Below are 24,976 nucleotides of genomic sequence, written 5' to 3' on the forward strand. Positions count from 1 at the left end.
TTTCGTTAATGATTCATTTTATTCATTAAATGCATAAACAACAAGAAGTATTTCCTTTAAATTCAGTCCAAAATGCACCAATGTTTTACCGTAAAGTGTTCAAGCATGTGTCAATACTAGCTTCTTCAAAATGGAGGAAGAGTTCATGGTAAAAAAAGGACCGGACTACCGACCCTCCAAATTTAGGTCTTGGAAGGGCAACCAAACAATATATTTTTGTTGCCTTATCCTAAGATCTAGCCTACATGATATAATGGTATAATATTTTTACAGTATTTACACTTCTTTTGCTTCACACATACGCTGGAAATTTGGAATGGTGAAAAGTCTGGTGTCCCGGGGAGGGAGGAGGGGCACTCACTAAAAATGGGTGACGGGGATGTGCAGCCACATTAACCCCCATTTTTCAACGACCTCCTACCCAATGACCTCCTTTTTTGTTTTATTGAACTCCCTCTCACCCAAATGACCCCCTTTTCTGTCACCAACAAAAGACCCCTCTTTTCAAGGATTTTAGACAAATTTCTCCGAATTATCCCGTTTTCTTTCATTATATTTCTCAAAATCCTCAAAAATATTTTCTCAGTCTCACTGAAAGACCCCCTGTTTTTGGTTTCTAGGCTCACCAAAAGACCCCTAGTTTAAAACTGCTGTCCGCATATCCCCGTCACTTACAAAGCTGAATACCACAGAAATTGACTAGGAGAATCCTGACTCCCATACAGTGGATTATCCGGGGCACAGGGGGGTCCCGAGATGTAAATCACTTCAGGTTACTGTCACACCGTGGTATATATAGCGATATTCCAGTTGAAATCCATACACCTCAATGGTAGGCATAACCTTTACCTCACACAGGGAGTATAGATTTCAAATGGAGTCGCCCATTGAATACTGGAATAGCCCGATGGGCTTGTGGAATTGATTTCAGATTATAATGGTACTACTCATTATAATCTGAACTCAATTCCATGTATCCATAGGGAGAGAAACTACCGGGTACCAAATATTCAGAGAAACCAATGTGGGAAGATGCCGCTTTGTCAACTCCCTCAAACATGACTCGCTGCTTTGTGGCTCAATACCGTGGCTGCATAATTTAAATATCCCAAAACGCAAATCGGGGTTGGTCAGGCTCATAATAGAAATTAACTTTATTTTGTCTTTTGTCACCTTATGTAGTAGTTATGTAGTAGTTTCTTGTTTTACACATTGTTGTCTACATTATATACATGGCTTGTCTTTATCATAACAAATGTTACTATTAATTTTATATGAAACGTATAAACCTAGTTACAGTACACATGCTATAAAAGTACAATTAATTAGACTGTGATCATTGCACATGCAAAAAACACGCTAATGTTTGCATTCAGTTATGCTACCCTGTAAAACAAAGGTGATTTATCAGTATAATGAGAGCTAATTAATAATACACCATGGATAATGACACAACAAGCCAGTGACTAGCTAGGGGTTGTGGCGCCCGTTGCAAGGATATGGAATGTCGCCCCAAACTTGTACAAATATTTTTTGCTGACTGAAATTGTTAATTGTTGACCCCATTTTTTTGGCCCAGGGTGCTGGGCAATCTAAAAAAAAGTGGTGGGGGGTCAAAAAGTATTTGCAGTCAATATTAATCCTTCAATATGGTCTAATTTGGTTCATTTAAAGTAAATCGGAAATTTTGAATTGGTGTGAAGTGGCATGTGCCACCCTTAGTCCCCCTAACTATGTCACTGCAACATGCTTCTTTCCGGTGTGGTGTAATGTCATCAACCACAAACTTTTGAATTATCAATATCATGCAGTAATATTTACAATTTTGCAAGTGTGTGTAGGGTGACCACTTCACCCCCTCCTCCTGACTATTTATACGCATACCCTAAAATACTTGATGCAAAATTTCTGAGAAATAACCGAGTCATGCTCACTTGCTCCATCCCATAATGACATTTTCTTTCAAAAATAGCATGTTGCACATGGAAGGATTGCTTTTTTATAATAAAATTTCAGCAATTTGGTCATAATCAGTTTCATGACGAGTCTGTGGGACTATTTACACACTTATTTCCCCGCACTTACTTGCAAATGGCTAATTACACATATTTGATCAAATATTTTATAGAACCTAGTCTACATAGGTAGTTTTAAGTATTGAATGCATTGCTTTGGCTAAAATCATCATCATTAACAAGCTTCTGAATGTGGCCCACTCTGACGTAAGCAAGAGTAAGCTTATTTCAGTTTCCAGCTTCATGTGTGATCCTGTGGGGGTGCTCAAGTCTGGTTTGGTTAAGGATATGCCTCCAGGAAGTGGAACCAAGAAAATTGGACTAATTTTTTGTATCAGAGGCCCAGATGTTTTTGCCAAATTTGCTCAATTTAATTTAAAAAATATGTATATTGGGCTTCAGTTGGACCAAAATGTGGTATTTTCCCCCCAAAAAGTGAAAAAAACTACCCATTTTATACGAAAATTGACCGTAAAGAGGGGCCATTGTTACAGCAGATGAGACCCACACCTGGGGCATATCCTCATGACCATTTGTCCTGGGTGTGTGACAAACCAAACCTGAGGAATGCTCCTCCACATACAACACACAAATATGACTGAATACTCATTCCCTTGTTGAATTCATTGGCAAATCCCCTCCAAAGGACTATGCGTTTCTCAAGCCAATGGTTTCTCGATCACATGGATGTAGTAGGATGGAGTATCCACCTCATTGTATGGTTTGAAATCTGCCAGCACTGTGTGCTTGCTGTCAGCTCCAAATGCTTCCTTCAACAGCTCTGTGAATGCGTTCAGACGATGCGGATAGTAGGACAGACGGAATCTGTACAATGATAAACAACAAAATCAATAATAAATAAGTTACAACTTTATAGGTAGCCAGACCTGGAAAAATTATTCATTTCCAGGAATGTGGACAAATTTCCCTCCAACATATCAGGACTATTTCTTACATATTTCTTTATCCAAAAAGAGCATAATTTCCCTCCAAATTACCAAAATTATCAGGAATAAGATTCCTGAATCCCCCCTTTTTTTAGGCCTGTTTAGCACTGGCTTCTGTGCTGTACTCTGATACCTGTATGATGATTTTCCAACTGTAGGATAGTAGCCGATAGTAATTTGACCTTGGATGACCCCAAAATGACATTCCAAAAATTGGACTATAAAAGTTGACTGTACCCACCAAGTTTCATGCCCATACGATAGTTTTACTAATTTGACCTTGGATGACCCCTGGATGACCTCGGGTGATCTTGGCCCACTAACTGAAACAAACTTCTTCTGTCTGAGGTCCAGATGCACCCACCAACCAAGTTTGAGGATCGTGCGAAGGTCTGCGACCCCTAGTCTCCGAGAAAATAGGCGGAAAACAGTTTTTACTAATTTGACCTCAGATGACCCCTGGGTGACCTTGACCCACTAATCAATACAAACTTGTCCTGTCTTAGGTCAAGATGCACCCACCAAGTTTCATGCGACCCCACAAACAGTTTTTACTAATTTGACCCCTAGATGACCTCTGGTGACCTTGACCCACTAACCAATACAAACTTGTTCTGTCCCGGGTCAAGACGCACTGACCCGTCAAGTTTGAGGAACGTGCGACCCCCAGTCTCTGAGAAAAACAGTTTGGACTAATTTGACCCCTGTATGACCTTGGGTGACCTTGACCCACTAACCAATATAAACTTGTTCTTCCTCATACCAAGCTGCACCCACCCACCAAGTTTGAGGAACGTGCGACCCCTAGTCTCCGAGAAAAGAGGCGGACAGACAAAGAGACAAACAGACAAAGAGACAAACAGACAGATTGTGTATATATCCTCTTTTAATTCTGAGCCAAATGAATGAAGAAAAACAAAGAAAAAATGTGGGTCACTCCATATATCAGGACTGAGGTCGGTACTTTAATGTGCAGCTAAATGTGTTATGACCATTCCGTAGCCAACGTAGCCTATAGTGTATGTCAGTTTACGATTATAATTTGCTCAAAATTGTTAGAAATATTGAGAGCGTGCTCCTTATTAAATGTTACAATATGGTTGTAACTCATAAACATATGCGGGTCCCGGGGCGGGGGTACTCAAGTTTGGTTTTGGTAGGAGTGTGCTGCTAAGAATTTAAAAGTGGACCGATCAATATACCAATTTTTCAAGAAATTTGGACCCATCAATATATACCAAAAGTCAAATTTTTTGGTTGACACGATCTGGTCCATGGAGCCAAAGGAGGCATTTTTGAAAATAGAATTACTGTAATTGTTACATTATACATACAATTGGCTATCATTTACTGAAAACACCAAAGGTCTAGCATACTTGGTTCTAAAGTTATGAAGTTTTTATGTCTATTTTCTTATGTATTTTATTGTTTTTTTACTCCATATTTTCACCTTTATCTCAGTTTCAAATTTGCCGCCTTTGGCCCCCATGGACCAGATCGTGTCACAATTGTCTTAGTTTTTACAAATTTCCCATCCAAATTTTAGCTAGGTAAACTATTTTCCGGAAAATAATGAGAAAATTTGGAAAAAGTACCCATCCATATACCAAAATTGACCTAGAAAAAGGGGTCATTGATATACCAAAAGGCTAAAAATGCTACCCATGTTTGCGGCATGTCCCTGTATGGTCATTTGTACCAAGTACCCCCCTGGGAGGCGAGTCAGGTTTTAAGCCCTCAATTTGATCTTTTGGTCAAGCCTCTTCGCAACTTACTTGCACACACCAGTAGTATCCTCCAGCCGTTTTGGCGTCTTATGAGTATGCAACTTGTGGTGTTCACTGTCTTCCGATTCCATTTCTTTCTTTGCCAAGCCGATATCTATAATGTAGTCCAGCGTTACCATGGAGGGCCTGCCATTCTTGAACAGAGTAGAGGTTTCTATGTCTGTGATACAGTTGCCCTGAAATTGAAGAATACAAAGAGTACATCAGGATAATATTACGCCCCCTGAAGACTTTACATGGTATATCCGCTTAATTTTCTGAACTTATTTGCTATCTAATGCAACATGGGTCGATATTGATGAAATGCACCTCAATGAACAGAGCAAATCCAGATCTTGCAAAATGTTTATTTCATAAGTAACTATCAACCCATATTAAGGGTAGACGAGGTATTGTTGGTCGAAGCAACCTAAAAATCGATTGGCATTATCTAGATCAATATATTATTGAAAATTGACACCTTGATGTTTTGCAAAAGTTCATTCTACAAATCGTATACTTTTTTATTGTTGTTAATGAGTTATGTACGTTTTACAAAAGTGTTGTTGTTTCAGCCCTCTTTACAACGTAACTCAAGAACCGCAGCACCTATAAAAGTATATCTGTGATATTTTAATTCTTCTACACGCTCGCTATGAATTGAGCAATGCAGTTTTTGCCAAAGCCCACTACCATTCGTAAGATGCTGTGAACTACCAAATCACAACAGTTTAAAATAATTAATAACCTTAAGGGCGTACTACACCCATATATTGGTTTGATTGGTCTAAAAACGTATTTTTTCATTTATAGCGAGGCGATATATGCACGGATCATGTGAAATAAAAAAAATTTTAAAAAATAAATAAAAAAGGTGTTTTTAAACCATTGTATAGTAAGTCATTTTAGCCCTATATATTTTTTGTTTACCGTATCCTGGTAACTCAGATGCGTGTTTCATAACAAACCATAATTTATTCTTTTCAACATGTTCAAGTAGGGTACATGAATAGAATATATTAAATCCTTTGTTATACTCTCTATAGAAAATCTAGTGGTGCTTGCAAAATATATAACACTGAATAAATTAAATAAACACTTACACAATAGATGCATAGTCATTAGTCAATTTGATATTGATGTTGTTATTGATGTGTTGTTAGGAGAAGAAAAGGCTATTAGGTCACCGTATGTCAGGTTATAGGTCAATTGGTTCAGGTCAAATTTAAGCATCAATTTTGAATACACATGTGAGAGTCTGTGATACAAAATGTATCATAATGAAGAATAATTTTGATATTCTGTCTTTAACTGGATATATATCGAGAAGTGCAAGGTGGATATACTAATATACCTTGGGATGTAAATGGTGAGTACAATTTAGAATGCCTAGTTGAGATGGATTTCACAAATAAATATAAAATAGTTACCAAAATCACAAAAGCTAAGCTTACGGAAAACTACCCAATATGGTGGTATAGGTGACAAGAAATACAATTTTTTTCAACATTGCTGTAGTATGGTTGTGGTAACCTGTTACCTATGGCTTAATTAAGTTTCAGTGAAATAATGTCGCAAGTTAAAAATACAAAATATAGCTCAACATTGAAAATAGAAGCATTTTAACCAGTTCCTTTTTTGATAGTTGTGGAGCACCAAGTTCATGAAGTCATAAAAGAAATCAGGAACCACTTATTCCCATTTTACATATCAACTTTATTTCCCTAACGTGTTAGCAACACATATCCAAAATTTTAACGAAATCCGTTGATATTAAGCTTTCCAAAATGAAGTGAATTTAAATCATCAGTGATGTACCACCTTTTGGCTTCTACTTTTAAAAGCATGTAAGCTACGTTGATACCGATGCCACCAATAAAACGAGAAGATTTGCCCTTCATTTTGCATACCACTTTGTCCAATTTTTTTTTGTAATTTCTTCACAAAATGCAAAAAAAATGCACAAAAAAATCAATGGGTGTAGTACCCCCTTAAGCCAGTCTATTCTCAAAATGAAAACAAAGGGAACCTGTACAAAGTAATAGGAGTGTCATCTGATGAAATGAGGTGATATCACCACCCTAGTGCAACCATAGATGTCTATAACTACTCATTCTTTCCAAGGACAATCCATATTTGGAACAATCTCCCCGAGTCAGCTGTGTGCACGCCCTCCATCTGTGCTTTTAAGCCCATAGCACTGAGTTCAATCAGTGCTATGTTGCCAGCCTGAAGACACTCTAAGCCAGTCAGCCTACTTTTTACTTGCCTGATGTCTTGCCTTACTTGCCTTGATGTACAGCACCAAATTTATGTTTTTCACACTGCACCGACTGTGAGGTCACAGCATCTGCACACTTCCAGTTTAGCTCAAAGAGCTGCTATAGGAAGCAGTGGCGTAGCGTGGGTCATCATATGGGGGGGGGGGCACCGACCATGAGTGGGGGCACCATGTCTGATTGGGGGCACAATCTGTTTTTTGGCCATTTTCCTATGGGATTTTTTAAAATTTCAGATCGATGGGGGCATGTGCCCCCGTGCCCCTCTGACGGCACGCCACTGATAGGAAGTTATCTACTGAAGGCTGAAGACGAAAGATTCTGAGAAGGGAAAGAGATCTTCTCTGGATAAATATGTTCTATTACCATAACCCTGCAGGTATAAGCCCACTTGCAGCTACAAGCTCAGCCTATTGTACAAAATATTCTAAAAACAAATCCCCAAGGCTGACATTGAATTTGAGTGATAAGACATAATAGCCACTTGAGTTGGCTAGACACCCCAATCAGAGCTTGTTATTATGCCGCTGTAAACCAGATTCCGTGGAGCTCTTTGACATGCACTACGAATCCCCTATTATGATCTCTCAAGTGGCACTTGATGCATGGTCATAGATAATCTATTCCTGGAATGAAAGAAACTCCCAAGTGGTAATTAATTACTGGTTTCCTCCCAGTATCTAAAAGCATGTCATGGAAATTCTTAAAGACATTCTCTATAAGCTTCTATAGCTTACCTTATAATATATATTCTTGACAGGCGCCCTCCCAGTATCCAGAATGGCATCATAGTTACGATGATCAATGATCAGCACACCGCCTGGTTTAAGCATGTCATGGAAATTCTTAAAGGCCAGCTTCTGATTGGATAGGTTTCCTTCAAAGTCCGGCAGATGGGCGAAGGAGTTGCCAATGCAGACGACACAATCATAACCGTCTCCTGGTTTTTTGATGTCGTCAAAAAGAGTCAGCCAGTTGGCAATTTCAATTTCTGTCAAAGGGTGAGAAAGAAATGATAATACTTAAAGTGCCTTAGCTAGCCACCCATCTCCCTGACATTTTAGGCAAAATTGTAGGTGTTGAAAAAGGCTATTGACCTTTTTAGTAGACCAGATTTGCACAACAAGGCCATAGCAACACATATTTGAACTCTATGAACCCCCAATGGGCTGTAGAAGTCTGGTCAATAGGAGGGCAAACCTCAATTTCTAAAGCTAAGACCCACTATGATAGAATTGTATAGGGTTTGAGAGTGAGGCTACTCTCCGCCCATTCCAGAAAGTTACATCACTAAATTTTTGGGATTAAAAAAATTATCTATTTTGTCAAATAAAACATAGCTAAATCCTAATCCTTAGTTAAACCTGACAATAAAATTTAGATTTTAAAGCCATAATGTACTATCTTATAATATGAAATTGGTTAATTTTTTTCAAACCTGATTTTTTTTTTTGCATATCTGTAATGTTTATACATACCCTATATCCCAACTTGCACCTACATGTCTATGGAATCACCTTTTGGCAAAATGACCCATTTTTTGTTCTTTTCAGCCACTTTTTGGCCGGTTGTCCCCACCACATTTCAAGCCAGATTGGTGCTAATGCCTGGGTGCCCCATCCAAGGATTTGATGCTTATAGTTGTAAACATTAAGGATACGATACATGATTTACCGACAAGTGACTCATTTCGAATGCGATCATGAATTTTGAAGAAAAAAGTTTCCACGGGTTCGTTGGGATTCGAACCAGCGATTCGAACTTCCTTTGATTACGGGTCTAGTGCTTTACCGCTCGCTACGGTGGCAGTTGAGCGGAGGAGTGTAATGAGAAAAGATAAATCTCATAATGCCATCTTTATCCTTTTGTTTAATAAAAAAAAACGCGTTTTGTAAAGATAGATTAGCCGTTTTATGCATAAATAGCACGAACGTTTGGGAAAGGTTTCAAACAAATAATAAAGACACTGATGTGATGATGAAATTGCGTAAGTCGGGAAATATCTGCGTTGCAATGTTTTGTTTTGGTTTTAGGAATTTGACCTTAAAATTTACGACTTCTTGACATTATCATTTGAAATCAACAAAAGATATTTCAACAGTATATGGCCTCATTCTTGCTCTAGAATGTTTTGCACATGTATATGAAATAGCTTCAACAATGGTTCGCTGCATAATGGTAAAAACAGCCTCGACCTAAAAAAAGGGCGAGAGGTACCATATTTACTGATTCAGGCTAAATTTAAAATTGATATAAAACGTTTGTTTTTGATCCATTACAAAAATTAATTTTTGTCATATAAAGAAGTTGTGTTTGGTGTGAATTACACTACAATTTTTATTCTTAGGGCTCTTTGACTTCTTCAAATAATTTTTTAAATGATAGAGTGAATCCCCTGGCCCTCTATAATTACGCACAAAAGATCGAGTCCCCTTAAAGGGGCATTTCGTGATCCACAGCCTCATCCCCCCACTTTTCTCAAAAAAAGTTGAGATTTTCATATCACTGGAAACCTCTGTCTACATAATGTTTATGTACAAAATATTTCTTGCAGATTAATTAGTTTAGCAAAGATATCGTGAAATTTGAATTTCGTTCTGGTGCACCAGAACGAAATTACAACGTATTGTCTATGGAGCAGTGTAATACACATAATCATGCATAACTCGCAAACGCAATATCGGAATCAACTGAAATTTTGGGAATATGCTTTTTTTCGTGGATATGTACTGAAACATGTCATAAAAAGAGGCTGCTAGGATCACGAAATACTCCTTTAAACAAGCTAAACAGTCTACTGGAGGCTGGGTGTGTTCAACCAGATATCCTCAACACGTGTGGAGGATCTGTGATTCAACACCTGTTGTTATGGCCTTCAAAGTTGAACAAACTGTTTTAATATACAATCATCTATTACATCACTCATACATGAATTCACAACATAAGGTTCATTAGCTTAGTGTAGACATAGTGTGGGTAAATTAATGTCACGGCAAAGCTTAATTGTGTTGTGCCGACATATCAGTATACCGGTAATTATAAAGTTATTCAAGAAAAGTGATTTTATGTATGAGTGATATAAAACAAATTATTAACCATCTAAATTTTGAGGTACCCTGGGGAGGGCCGCTTATGTATAAAAGTTGTAAGCATCTGCGTGAATTGTTTTCAAAAATGACCCTAAAGCTAGGATGTCGAAAATTTATCAAACTAACTCTAAACAAGGATTTCACCCAATCTTTCTGATCTAAAAGCTCAGACACTATCCCTCCTACAACAAGACAAGACATGACCCAGGGGACAGGACAGACTTACCCCATGCACCGAAAGCTTCTTTACACCTGTCCCATATCTCTCTGAAAGCAAAGACACTAAATCTATATTTCTATTCATCCTAAGACAAGACAAGACAAGACAGACTTACCCCATGCATCGAAAGCTTCTTCTTTACGCCTGTCCCATCTTTCTCTGAAGGCATGCATCACCATCTTATCTGAAGCATCACAGCTCATCACCTGGAACCCTTCTTCAAGTAACATGACTGAATCAATTCTGAAAGAATAAAAGAATAATATTATTTCATTAGTTAAAACAATAAAAGTAATGACATTGCATGCGATCTTTGAGTGCTTGATGAGTAAAACTGTGTGTGTTATCCAAGTCAATAAGTGATCATCTTTGCTAGAGCTGGGCAAAGTGGGGAAGCTACCCCCCTGTGAAAAGTCTTCCCCCCCCCCCCTTGATCCCCCATGGGATGGTGGCCACCCGATATTTAAGATTTTTAGTACTTTTTAGTCAATGTTTGCCCCCTTAAAATTTGTCTTGCTCCCTTCGCCCACCCTCTGAAAAAGTGCTGGTTATACCACTGGACATTCATCACAAGACCCGGGTCAATATTCATATATGTCATTTCATATCTTGAAATACCAAGAACGTATGACCACCATGAAAGAGAAAGTAAAAAATATAATAAAAATAATTTCCCCACCCCGGGTGACACTCCTCGTAAAGACCCGGTCAATATTCATATTTTGGGTTCTTTTTATTCTCACTCCTTCAAAAATGATTTATGCTGTAAATCCCCAGGGGTACATGGTACAAATGATCCCCCTTTTCTATAGGTCCTTTTTCAAGTATGTTCTCAATTTGTTTCTGAAAATACTTAAATTTTACCTCACTGCAGCCAAAATTTGTGATATTTCTCCAAATTTTTAGGGCTAAAAAAATTGGTATAAACTACCGGCAAAACAATTTGTGTTAAATTTGGCCAAAAATTTGACTTTTGGTATATCGATGGGTCCAAATTTCTTGGTATATTGATGGATCCACTTTCAGATTCTAAGCTGCACACCCCTACCCAAACCAAACTTGAGTGTGAGGCTAATCCTTAGTTGAAATGGGAATTTAATGTTGATTGATCTCTTTTTTAAAGAAAAATTGGAAGAGGAAAATATTTTGAGTTGCACTAGTTGTTCCCTCTTCAGATTTTTTGGGATCAGCTAATTTCACAAATTCTGTTGACATAACAGGCTGTATGTACACTCTCCATCAGCGACATCTTTGATCAAAGTGAATTTCTCTCTTTGTGTAAGTTTAGGAGGTCAATGTACATGTGAATTATTCGGGGATTATGTCACAGGCTGTTTGCTATTTAAGACCTCTTATCCAATGTTATATAACTCTATCTACATTATCACAAGATAAGTGTGTCAAATATTTACATAACACGATAAAATGATAATAAACAATCTGTCAAGTTATGCTTGACTAGTACAAATGAATTCTTCATTGTTCTGTCATCCTAGAAGTTGTCTGAATCCAATTGAAGCCATGTGATTCACCATAAAAAGGTGAGCTTATTTGAGTTCAGCTGCCAACCTGGTACTTACAAAAAGTTGATATTCCTGTTACCTGAAATCAAAATCATATTCTTTTTGGGCCAGACCTAAAAAAGAGTAATCCGGGGAGTAATCATGCAGTAAATTCTGTACTGTTGTCCCAAGCCTTTTTTAGAATATGTGACCCCTCGGCACAACTGAGCCCTGAAGTCGCCAATCATCATTTTTGAGATATTCAACCAAAATATTCTGCTTGAAATTAGCTTTAAAATGATGTATATCATGTCTATAGTACTTGACATTTAAATAGTGAAAAATCAATAAAACAGTCAATAAATCCTTTGTTTCCTATTGTTTATTGTTAAGTTCGATGGAGCATATCTCAATAGTGGCACTGGCGACATCCGGGCTCAGTTGTGCCGAGGGGTCACATATGTTATTTACAAGGTGCCCCGTAAACATCACCCCCCCCTGACCTGCAAAACATTGCGGGACAATAAGCTTCAAAATGATACCAATATACATAGCATCAATACTTTTCAAGATATGGATAATTTTGTGTAAAGGGTACCTTGATATTATTGCCAAACTGCTATTCTGAGTAATGGGCTAATTAGTTTCCTGCTTTACACAGGATTGAATAGGGATTATCATAGTTCAACTGTCAATTATTGATTTTTAATAAGTACTTTCAAGTACTTTCAAGGATTTGAAATACCATGAAATTAAGAATTCCAAAATTTGATTTTTTATTATAGGAATGTCATCTTGAAAGGCCTATAACTAAAAAACATGTCTGGCGACTTGTTCCAGGTTTTGTTGGAGCTGGTCACATTTAGTGTATTCACCCCATGCAGCTATGCCCTTCCATAAAACAAACACATCCCCCTGCACACTTAAAACTACGGGGTCAAAAAATGACCCAAACGGGGTCATTTTTGACCCCAGCATAGTTATCAACTAAACACCATACCACTAACGGGGTCATTTTGACCCCATTAAATCGAGTCATTGCAATGACTACGTATTTGGGTCAAATAGTAACCCCATTGGGGTCAAAATATTACCACATTTCGGGGTCAAATGAAATGACCCCTTCAAAAGGGTTGCCTTATTGGGTTACTTAATGACCTCATTTCGGGGTCAAATGAAATGACCCATTTGAAAGGGTTGTTTTATAGGGTTACTCAATAACCACATTTAGGGGTGGTTTGGATTTTTTTAGTAGGCCTATGGTCATGCTGGTCCCACCAGGACATAAGTGTGTTTCTGCACAGAGAAAGCATTACATAAACAGCAAACTGCGTCTGTGTATCACATTCACACACAGAGTCACAGTCAGTCATCGCCTATGACAGTTCACGTATTATAAGCTTACATGATATAAGCTTATAACAACTGCAGCCAAGACACCAGCCACGACAGCATGAAATTGGAATGAATCTGCGTGCATAGACAAGGGTCTATGCATCCTTGCAGTCAGTCTCACTTTTTAACTAACTTTTCATATTCCATCATGCAGACAAGCACACACGACAATCCGCTGAGCTGCACAATCAGAACAAATATGGCGCTGATGTGACCACGTGAGCCGATGCACACCGTGTGTGCAAATAGTTCCGAAATGCAAGTCATTATAAAGTTGATAAATTGGGTAACATTTGGTCAAAAAATTAGTTTTATTTATTAATCAACAAACATTAATTGCAGCTCATGTTTAAACTCATTTATGAATTGAGATTTTCAAAGCGGAAGATTGAAACTGATATCAATGCGCCGACGGTATCGGCAAAATGACCACTAAGTTTTTGACCACGTTAAATGCGTGGCTAAAATGACCTCGTGAATGTGGTCAAATTAAAACAGTACAACCCCCTTGAAGGGTCAAAACAACCCCAAACGTGGTCAATTCAAAATGACCACGGAAAATATAACCCCGTAGTTTTTAGTGTGTGCAGCCACAGTTTTTGGATGAGAGTGGTTGTGGTTCTCGTTTGTACTCATTGTGAGATAATTTGATATTGAAGTATGAATTTCAAAAAGGGGCTATGAAAATGACATACATTGTAGACTATATTCTCAGTGACTGGGCTTTTGCTCTCTCAAAACACATCAGGTCCGGTTACATGCCTGGAAGAATGCATCAGGTTACATGCCTGGAAGAATGCATCAGGTTACATGCCTGGAAGAATGCATCAGGTTACATGCCTGGAAGAATGCATCAGGTTACATGCCTGGAAGAATGCATCAGGTTACATGCCTGGAAGAATGCATCAGGTTACATGCCTGGAAGAATGCATCAGGTTACATGCCTGGAAGAATGCATCAGGTTACATGCCTGGAAGAATGCATCAGCAAACATACAAAGTTGAAAAACATTCAGGGGGCAAGAGACCCCCGGGGGGGTCACTCACATACCGAAGTGGTACGCATGCTCGTCCCCAAAAACGTCGAAAAAGGGTCGATTTTTGGCCTTGTGGCGGCGTCGACGTTTTTAGAAAAAAGGGTACTTTTCAGGTAAAGTTTAAACGTTTAGGGTATCTTTTTCAATTTCCATGGGTTTGTTTTAGAGTTTACGCCATTTAGGGGTCCGTTTTAGTTTCTTACACCGAATTACGCCATATTTTAGGGGTAAGATTTTCAGAGCCTTACGCCAATAAGGGGTGAAATTTTTCTACACTGATTACGCCATTTAGGGTCCATTTTTGAGGTGCTGGGACGAGCATGCATATACCACTTTGGTAAGCGAGTGACCCCCCCGGGAAGAGACCAAAATTGTCTAAAATATATGTAGACTGAAAATATCTACACTGATTCTGTATTAATTTGAATATGCTTGAGAGGGTGCATGTAACATACCCCCATTGCTCCCCTCCAACTGGAATGACCCCAGTCATATGACTAATGGGCAGTGGTGTTAATTCATAAAAAAAAGTGTGGGGGGGGGGGGGCAGGGGGCATTGAGCCAAATCCAAGCAGCTGAAAAACGAACAAAAAGTGGTTCATTTTTCCAAACGCCCATGACTATGGCCCATTCTACTATGAAAGCAAAGCTAGCATGCTTTATAATATAAAGTTGCATGATCTGATGGCAGTCCAACAGAGGGATTTTCCCCAATTCATGCAACATGCCGTGTGTGTGGAAATGAGGCATAATATTTTGCAGATTTACTTTTACAAATTAAAAGCGTATACTGCTAACCGTCGAGCGTATATTATTTTCCACAAGGTCCAATGCACATGCTTGACGTCACTTGTAACAGATTCCCAGCAGTACAGGAAAGATATGTAAACAAATCTGGGTTAGGCCTAAAAAAATTGTTTGATTGACGTAAAATTGTTTGATTAGGGTCGGTCGGGTTTGGCTGTTACGCCAATCAAATATTGTTTTCTTTTAGGTCTTAGTCTGCCTGTATATTGTCACACCATTTGTAGTTTCATCAGCTTCAATTTGGAGCAAAAATTTGAAACAATCAGTGGTGGTGCCAGGATTTTTTTTTGGGGGGGGGGGACATTGGGGCAAAAGTGAATTTCAGCGGGGGAATCATTTTGCTATTTTTTTTTTTTTTTGACATACAGATCTATACGGGAATGACATATCACATACAGATATAATCAAGCTTTTTTTTTTTAAATCAGTTTTGGAGTATCCCTGGCTGGCCCTATAGAGCTAATTGCTAGGATCATTCATAAATGGTTGATTAAAAAGAAATGCTGTATTAATGATTTCAAAATGCACTGAATTTGTATCCAATTTAATATCATTCACAGAGTGTGAAATGAACATGCATTTATAATTAAACTTTGCATATTAAAAATACAAAAAACTTTTTTGATCCTAGCATTTAGCTCTAGGTCCAGGGACACTCCAATACCGATTAAAAAATCTAAATTAAAATATATACGGATGAACAAAAATTTTGGTGGATGACCAGATTTCACAACCCTATCATCCACCGGATGACCTAATTTTTTTCTTAATTGATCCGTATGTGATGCAACCAACAGTTGTGATTGGAATTCAAAATTAAATGGGTCAGGTATGCAATGCATGCTATTGAAAATTCTAAGCAAATAAAATTCAACAATGTTAAGGGGTGGGGTATAAACGTTTGGACAGTATTTATTGTGGGACATTAGAGCACATCAGACATATCGAATTGCATTCTGAATACGAAGAATGTCCTTCTGATATAAAATAATTTTGATTTTTTGAAATTAGCAATGTAATAAAATGATTAAAATTGATATTTTTGATATTTAACAGTACTTTCGAAGTAAGCGTTATAAATCTGATGATTTATACTTAAAGTGTATGTAGGTGGGATGAAAAGCAGGCGATCAATTGAAAATTTTGACCTTTTCAGTATTGAAGATATGGATTTTTTCCCAAAACACAAAAAAAATAGGTCTTTTGGAAAAATCCATATCTTCAATATGAAAGGTCAAAATTTTCAATTGATCATTGGCATTCCTCCCAGCTACATACACTTTAAGAATATATCATTAGATTTATAAAATTTACTTCGAGGACTGTTATATATCAAAATGTGAAAAATATCAAATTTTAATAATTTGTCATAAAATTTGTATCATATCGTGAATTTCAAAAATGAAAATTATTTGATATCAGAAAGACATTCTTCATATTCAGAATGCAATTGATATGTCTGATGTGCTCTCATGTCCCACAAAAAATACTGTCAAACGCCAAAAACGCTCATTCCAGATCCTTAAAAGCTAATAAAATTTCATTACCGTACTATTCGATATTACTATTTACTGTGTACTTTTTTCTTTTTGTTCATCATCATTCACTGATATTGTGCTGACACAGTCATTTTATTTCATGTATTTTTGTACTTTTCATGGTGAGCTTTCCCAAATCCCAAGTAAACTAGAGTGGTTGTTGCACCACACAGGTGAACGTACATAGTGCACATTTCAAGTGGCTCTTTAGACCCCTGGTTTTTGTTTAATTGTATTCTTTTTTTAATTATTATAATTGACGATTAAACTATTTCTAGTACAATCAACAAATCATAGCTCTGTCATATATTAAAGAACAAGGCCCCTTCACACACACTTGTAATGGGGAGGGGTAAAAATGATGCAAAAAGAAAAATCCACATTTTTTTTTCAATTTCCCCTTTCGGATCTAAAATCATTTTCAGGCCCCCCCTTTTGGTCATGAAAAATGTCGCCAACCCCATAGAAAATAGTGTAAACTCATGTTCTACAAGAAAAATTAAGGTGATTTTTCAGAACGGTCCCCTATTCCCAAGTTGTCAGTCAGCCAGTCAGAGTTCAGTCGGGATTTCAGTGATGATGACATACCATCTTACTTGGGTGTCACTGTCAAATATCACAGTATGCATAAGGGTGGTGGTTGTCAGATTCAAAGAGTGGTCAATGAACAAGTTCTGACCAGTCACAACAGGGCTGTCAACTCTCACGCATTGGGTCACTTTCTCACGCCAAAGTAGTATAATCTCACGCCTAGGTAGTAAATCGCATGCATAAAGTTGTAAAATAAGTATATAATCTCACACATTTAGTCGTAAAAATAATATGTTGTTCCTACCCCCACTTTTTAGATTCTCGAGCACAGTGGCTCAAATAATCATCCAAAATGAACATTGTAGTCGGCAGAGACTAAGATTTCTGGCTTAAAGTTTGATCATTAAGCACTTTAATTTTCTAAATAACTTGTTATACCCTTACCCGTGCCACACGCAACATCCAACACACTCTGACAACCCCTGTCTCTGAGTAGCTTCACTATCCATTCACGATACACCTCTGTACGTTCACGTCGGCTGCCTATGTAGTACTCCCACACCTTAGCAGCCTTGCCATCAGCATACTGATCTGGGATACCTTGGGCTGCTACCCCGAGGGATCTGGTCCTGTATATGCTGTCTACCATGTTGGCTGAATGCCTGTGTGAAGTTAATCTCTGGAAGATATAATCATATCATCATGCATACAATTAGAAATTACACCTCAAGTACTTGTGTGTGTTGTATTATGTTCGTTTACCAGACAGAAATCATAAAAGAATAGTTTTACATATCTATTTTGTTAAGATAGAGATTAAAAATATCAAATGTCATTGGCTGACCATAGGGCCCGTTGACTTCCATATTGCAAATTCAAGTAAAGAGCACATTTTTACCCCTGTATGACCTTTTGTGACCTCTACTGGTCACTAAGGTCAAATCCAATGCCTCCTGCCACATCTTCAAACTATCTTTGGACCATGTACTTCATGCGTGCAAACTCCCATAGCTTCCCATGCTTTTATCACAAAGTGCACAATTGTGCTAAATTTGGGAGCTTAGCAGCTTTACTAACTAAAACTTTTCGCTTGACCTCCTCAATGGACAAACTTCTACAGCTACTGAATGAATACCTTCAAGATCATTTGATTAACGCGGCTGTGTACTCTAGACATTGTTTCTTTCGCAAAATTGAGTTTTTTTGATATGTTTGTACTTTGTTATGTTTTTTATAAATACAAGGAATGAAAATCCAGATTTGTAAACTCCAACTGCAATTTTTTAAGGATTTTATTTCACTATTCCACTCGTGTTTGAAATTGAAAAGGAAAGACAATCTTTGTTGAACCAGCAGGGTACACGCAGCAAACAACGCATCGCGCAATTTGTTAACGCTTTAAATCGCTTACATGATACGCTGACGCTTATCTGCATCGCGGCGCATCTTATGGAAACGCCACGGAAGCTATGATTTCACAAAAACCTAGTGGTCAAATGGCTCTGTTTTAGCTGATAAAATGTGGGCTTTTTCAAGTTCTTTCCCCCGATTTAAATATCAAGTTATTAATGGATTTAGCTCAAACTTCTCAAGGGTCTGTGGATTTACCCGATGTTCACGTAATATAAGGTACAAAAGCGAAAACTGCCGCATTCTCCTGTGAGATTCGATGAAAGTGCAAATGTGACCACTTCAACGGCCATTATTTCAATGTTCATTTTCTCAGTAAAATGACGATTTAGGTACTACGATAACTCAATAAATACAGCATCTATAGGTAAGCAAATATGATCATCGTAAAAAGCATGATCGACTCAAGAAACGGTTTTCTCATTTTTTTATATTTTGGTCTATTTCCGATTTTAGGCATCATTTTGTGCAAATAGTCGTTTGTGAATTTTAAAAGTTCAATTTGATGCCTTATATGGTCAATATCTCAAAAAATAAGGCCAATATCAAAAAATTAAAAAAAGTTTTTGGATTGGAGCCTCAAGATTGAGCTAAAAACAAAATAAAATATATTTTTGGAAAGAGTGTTTTTTGTTATGATGTACCTAACAAATATTGCCAAAAACTCACTTTTTGTGATTTTCTTCATAATAATTGTTTTTACCCCAAATCTGTATTTATATTAAGATTTATTGATGTCTTGCCTTCATAAAAATGTATACTTTTATATGTCTTGCGAATAATTACAAAGTTATTGCACTTTTACTACATGCATGTCTGAGAGTACACAGCTGCCTTAAGGGCACTATTTTCTTCGGAAGGGGGTCCCAAATTTACAAAGAGTCAGTGTCAATAAAATTGCACCCCCCCCCCCCATTTCGGTAACAAAAATTTTATGCCCCCAACACCGATACACCTTACCCCCTATGTTAAAATTGTATTGAAATCAGTCTTTTTGAATAAAATAGACAGTAGACACACATTCTGTGGCCATCTTGTGACTCCCTACATTTTGGTCATCAAAAAGTTTATGACCCCCTGGATATTTGGGACCCCCCTTCCTGAGAAAATGATAGCCCCCTATTCTAGAAGATATGTTGTATTTACTATAATAGTATAAATATTGATTAGTTAGTATTACACAACTAAAGCTTTTATCTTGAATGTATTATGTAAAGTTTACACACCACATACCATCAAGTTTATCTTGTCTATTTAACTTGATGCACATGCCCCATGCACATGTACAGATCTATATACAAAACAAGTTTTGTTAACTACATATGTATAAGAATTATGAAGTCAATCTCTTTAATTCAACATTGAAGTTGTTACGTAATTCTCTTGGTTACCTGATCATGCTATTTTGGTATGCCTTCGAGCACCATATACTTTGTGTGGTGATCATTTTGATCATTGTTCATTACTCAAGAGCGTGATCCTGTTGACATAGTAACATTATGTAACTTCGATACTGAATTGTTACCTCATATCAACATGATCAAAGATGACAAAGATTCTAATACAGTGTATCCCAGAATAAAATCACAGGGTGAATTACTTTGGACACAAGTTGTGAAATAGGTATCAGAATTAAATATGTTTAAGCAATATGTAGCCCCGGGGGTGGGGGGGGGGGCACTCCCATATATTGACATACGTCATGTGCCCATGAAAAGACCCTGGTATTTTTGGCAAATCCTACACCTAATGACCCGTTTTTTCACATTGCCAACACCAACTGACCCCCGGATGTAGCCCATCTTATTCTGCATCTTACACACTAATTTTACTTAACCCTAGAACTACAAAGGGGAGGGGTTTGTACCAACAACCCCCTAAGATTTATATCTGCATGTGTTTATGCCCAAACGATCTAAACTAATCGTAGATACGTCCTTTGCGCTCATTTTAGTGATTACCGTAACTGGGGATTGTACCAGTCATCAAAGATGACCATGGAGGTAGGGTTGGTGAGGCCCACCATGATTTTCATTTTGCTCTTGTAAAATTATTCCAAGAGCTGCTGACTTTTTACTGGTTAGTTAGGTGTTTGGAAATAAGGGTCAAACACATGCGCTTTTAGGGTGTTTTTCGTATGCTGTGACAATCTTGTACATGTACTAAGACTAATTTCAGTTTATGCATTCTAATTTTTGGAAAAGACATGTTTTATTCTTATAATCAACCATTTAATTAAAGTAACACAAAAAAGTGCAAAATTAGAGCAAAATTTCGGCATATATAGGCAAGATTTTGAATGCTTAGACTTGTTCCAAGTCTGTGATTTTTGTGACTCGATTGTCAGAAAACATGCCGCAAAATGCATGTTTTTGGCTCTTTTTTCAAGAAATTAGTAAAATAGTGAACTTTTTCTTTTATCTCCAGTTAGGACTAAATGAATGATTAGGATTGAGCTATCATTTGGCAGAACTTGATAATATTTTTTAATCCCAAAAAATTAGTACTGTATTTTCCTTGAAAGGGGATCGAGTAGTTGTTAAACTTGCCAATGCTTCATACTTTGTTTGGAGAAATCTTTTTTGTTCTCCTATAAATAAGGGGTCGGTCACCCACCTTTGCACAGTATTTTTTGTGGGGCCAGAGAGCACATCAGAAACACCAAATTGCATTCTGAACACAAGGAACGTCCTTCTGATCCCAAATATTTTGATTTGTTGAATTTCTCGATATAATCCAAATTTAACGACAAATTATTTAAAAAAATAATTGGATCATATTTTTCATATTTATGACATTTAACAGTCCTCAAAGTTTACTTTATAAATCTAATGATATACTCAAAAAGTTTAAGTGGCGTAGCATCATAGGGGCGGCATGTGCTCCCAATCGATCTGAATTTTTTTTAAATCCCATAGGAAAATTGCAGAAAAACAGCTTGTGCCCCTCCCCCAATCAGACCTGGTGCCCCCCCAATCATGGTCGGTGCCCCCCCCAATCATGGTCGGTGCCCCCACCCCCTCCAATGTGTTGACCCATGCTACACCACTGAAAAGTTTGTTCGGTTTTTGTTTTTTGCACATTCCCTTAGTTCAACTACATGACTCACATAAAATAGTTTAGTAGCCTTCAGTCAATACTAGCTGCCCAGGACTGGTTGTAACTGGATCAGTCAGACACAAACCTGTTCCAAAGTAAAATAACACACAAGTTGAATGTCAGGAACATTCAGGCATCACATATCATGTATTATATTCAGGCATGATGAGTCAGCAGTTTCTGAGGCAGACCTCTACTCTATGTCTATCCTATATCTGTGAATCACAGATGGGTCTGCACAATCAGACTAGTGGCGGTGATTGCCAGCATTTTTTTTTTTTTGGGGGGGTGAATCAACCAATTTTGCGAGAAAGGCAGAGAATTTCGTAATTTTAGGTTTTTACTGGTGGAGACAAGAGCCCAGGGCAAGAGTTCTGACTGAGTAGGAGATTTTCCCCCATGCCCCCCTCCCACAAGCGGCGCCGCCACTACCGACAATATATAAATAGGACCTACTAGACTGCCATGGCATGCGAGGTTCTTGTTAAAACTATGGGCCACGATCACATAGTCCCACACATATAGTACTATATTTTTCTGAGGGGCACAGCCTACATAGACTAGTCCAGAAGGAAAATAGCCCTACCCCCCCATCTCATATCAGGGACTAGTACGAGGAACCCATACCGTACTTAGCTCTGCTAAAATAGGGCAGCGTCAATAACGAAAATGTCATACCGATAAATGACACGTCTGTTTTGCCCGGTTTTTTTTAAGTTTGCCTTGCGAACTACTCAGGGACCAGTTTTAACCTGGCAACATATCAAGTGAATCAATCTACTGTGGACTAGTTCGCAAGGCAAACTTAAAAAAAACGGGCAAAACAGACGTGTCATTTATCGGTATGACATTTTCGTTATTGACGCTGCCCTATTTTAGCTAAGTACGGTATGGGTTCCTCGTACTAACTGTGGACCATCTACCTGATACCTGGCTGAGTGTTTGGAGCTATGACAGCTACGTCTTTTGTCTACTATCTCTCCGTTTGAACATGGAAGAAAGAGATAAGAAGGAACCACAACGAACGCATTCACTTTGTCCACTCCCTTTACCGACATTTAGTTGACATTGTTATTCATGAGGATTTACCTTGATCAATACCCCGCGTTAAATAGGTGATTGGTATTGTATTCCATGTATTTGCGTGTCTTCTGGAGCGTGTGTGAAGGATGATTTGAACTAATGACCTTCCGTGCAAGCACCCTATAGGATTTTCTTTGGTGACGTGATCATCGGTCATTGATGGCCTACATCTTTTTCTTCCATTTTGCCCAATTTTTCCGAACTTTGATGACTTTTTTCTCAGAGTTGGCAGTCTTTGGCACTGAAGCGAGTTAGCTAGTTACGATTATACACATATAAACTATTAAATTAAACAGGTTTTATGTACCGGACTCAACCGGAACATTGTGCATTATTTAAGAACATTTTACATCTATTTTTCATCGAAAAAGTCACCAAAATCTTACCTTATTTGCTAAAGATGAAACTCAACAAAAAAACGGCAGATTTTGATTACCTTTTCGATGTTTTATAGGACATTTTCTACACAACACGATCAAGAAAACAGTTTGACTGTAGATCCCAAAACAAAGCTACTATACATTTTCAGAGCATCAGTGAAATTCCATAATCTTACTTCTGGGTAGCGTTTGTTTGTTCGTGGATGGGTTTGTTATAAATTTTTTCCAGTAATGATTTTGCCAAGCATCGATCGCGGTAAATGGATCATACATGAAAGTAAGTACCATTGATAGCTTTTCTTTTCATGCGTCAATAGATAAACGGATTAAAACTTGGCCGATCGAAGTCGTTGTGGTTCCTTCTCATCTCTTTCTTCCATGGTTTGAAGTTGTTTGTAAACAGATGAGATGAATACATTTTTTGTCTGGTACTGCACAAATGGCCTGGTGTGGGGAAAACGTACAGTTCATCAAGCAAACAGTACTATTACTAGCAACGTATACATCTTGTGTTTTATTTAATATCTAGTACTTGTAGGCCTACATGTATTGTATATCGTTTGCAATGTCTTGTGACCGTGACGTGACATCGATTTACTCTAGTACAAGTAACTTATATCGCGATGTCCTCATTCACAAACTGATCTGTTCATTGGCGAGCGGTCCGAATTTTGAGCCATACAAGTTTACGTGGTGAACTAGATTTACTCTATACAAAAGCAGTCATGATTGATAATGTTATTTAGTATTATCAGCACTGCTGATCATGCAATGTTTATATCATGATCATCGTAATACAATGTAATAATAATTTGTTTACTTACTTTAGGTCCCGGCTTTAGGTTACTATTTTGACTTGAGCACCACTCCGCACCACACAGTAAACAGATGTCGATATCTTTTACTTCTGAATATGCAGTGACGCAGCTCAACAAGCTCAATCTTGTTCATTTATTTCTATCAAATAAACACATTCAAGGTCGTTTTAATTTCACTGCGCACCATGCTCACTTACACGCTGGTTCCGTAGAACTTTAATATCTCGCAATTTGTATTAGCTCTAAACCGGAACGCGACGCTGCTGAGCACCAAAATATGCAAATTGCATCAAACGTAAACATTACCAACATGCTCACGGGGTGGAATTTGCCACGCACATGCATTCACCAAGACTTGCTTGCGAAAATCCCCAGAAAGAAGGACAGAGCTGGCAATCCAGAATCCAGCCATTATAGGCCGATTTTTTTTCTGGGAGTAGTCAGATTTTTGATATTAATTTTTCCCGATTTTCTCTTAAATTGTTTTTAAAAAACTTTGAAATATTTTAAAGAAACCTTTAGGCCTATGATAAATATATTATAGTTATGAGGCCCGACAAAGATCACTTTCAAGTGTTTTTGTGGTACCGGTACGTAGGGAGTTTTAAATACCCTCAGAACCTCGTATTTGAAAAAAATAAAAAATAAAAATGGTCTCCTATTTCCTCGAGCCTGTATATAACAAGAGCTAACAAGGACCACTTTCAAGTCTTTTTGTTGTACTCTAGGAGGGGTTTATGCTTCAGAAGCTCGCATTTGAAAAACAAAACCAAAACAAACAAACAAACAAAAAACTAAAAACAAAACACACAAAAAAACCAGCCGAACTATCATGACTATAATAGCGCAGATGGGTTGTGCAGTTGTTTTAGGGAACGCTGCCCCGGGTAACAGGAAACTAGGTTCAACTTGGCCATCATACGGAAATGCCCACCCATCAAATTATTTTGCCCACAACAAATTGGGCATCATTAGGCTTATAATAATTTGGGCCTACCATAAAACTATATAGTAGCATGATGCATCTCTTGAAATCAACTTGCCTTTTGAAAGTGATGTAG

At 37.8% G+C, this 24,976-nt stretch overlaps 1 protein-coding gene across 4 annotated transcripts; it reads right to left on the reverse strand.

The window, feature by feature from the left end:
• Window positions 1-24,107, reverse strand: LOC140146528 (glycine N-methyltransferase-like). Of its 4 annotated transcripts, none has more exons than XM_072168405.1 (7): window positions 23,935-24,106; window positions 21,645-21,719; window positions 17,569-17,804; window positions 10,432-10,559; window positions 7,745-7,998; window positions 4,738-4,925; window positions 1-2,840 (listed from the first exon to the last, which is right to left on the reverse strand). In XM_072168405.1, the coding sequence occupies exons 3-7, from the start codon at window positions 17,772-17,774 to the stop codon at window positions 2,675-2,677; spliced, it is 942 nt and encodes a 313-aa protein (XP_072024506.1). In that variant the 5' UTR covers window positions 17,775-17,804; window positions 21,645-21,719; window positions 23,935-24,106; the 3' UTR covers window positions 1-2,674. The 4 variants fall into 4 exon arrangements, with proteins under 4 accessions (XP_072024506.1, XP_072024507.1, XP_072024509.1 ...); XM_072168406.1 differs by having other exon boundaries at window positions 23,922-24,106; XM_072168408.1 differs by lacking the exon at window positions 21,645-21,719 and having other exon boundaries at window positions 23,935-24,107.
• Window positions 24,108-24,976: the final 869 nt, after the last annotated feature.

Source organism: Amphiura filiformis, chromosome 2, assembly GCF_039555335.1.
Source record: "Amphiura filiformis chromosome 2, Afil_fr2py, whole genome shotgun sequence".
NCBI lineage: Eukaryota > Metazoa > Echinodermata > Ophiuroidea > Amphilepidida > Amphiuridae > Amphiura > Amphiura filiformis.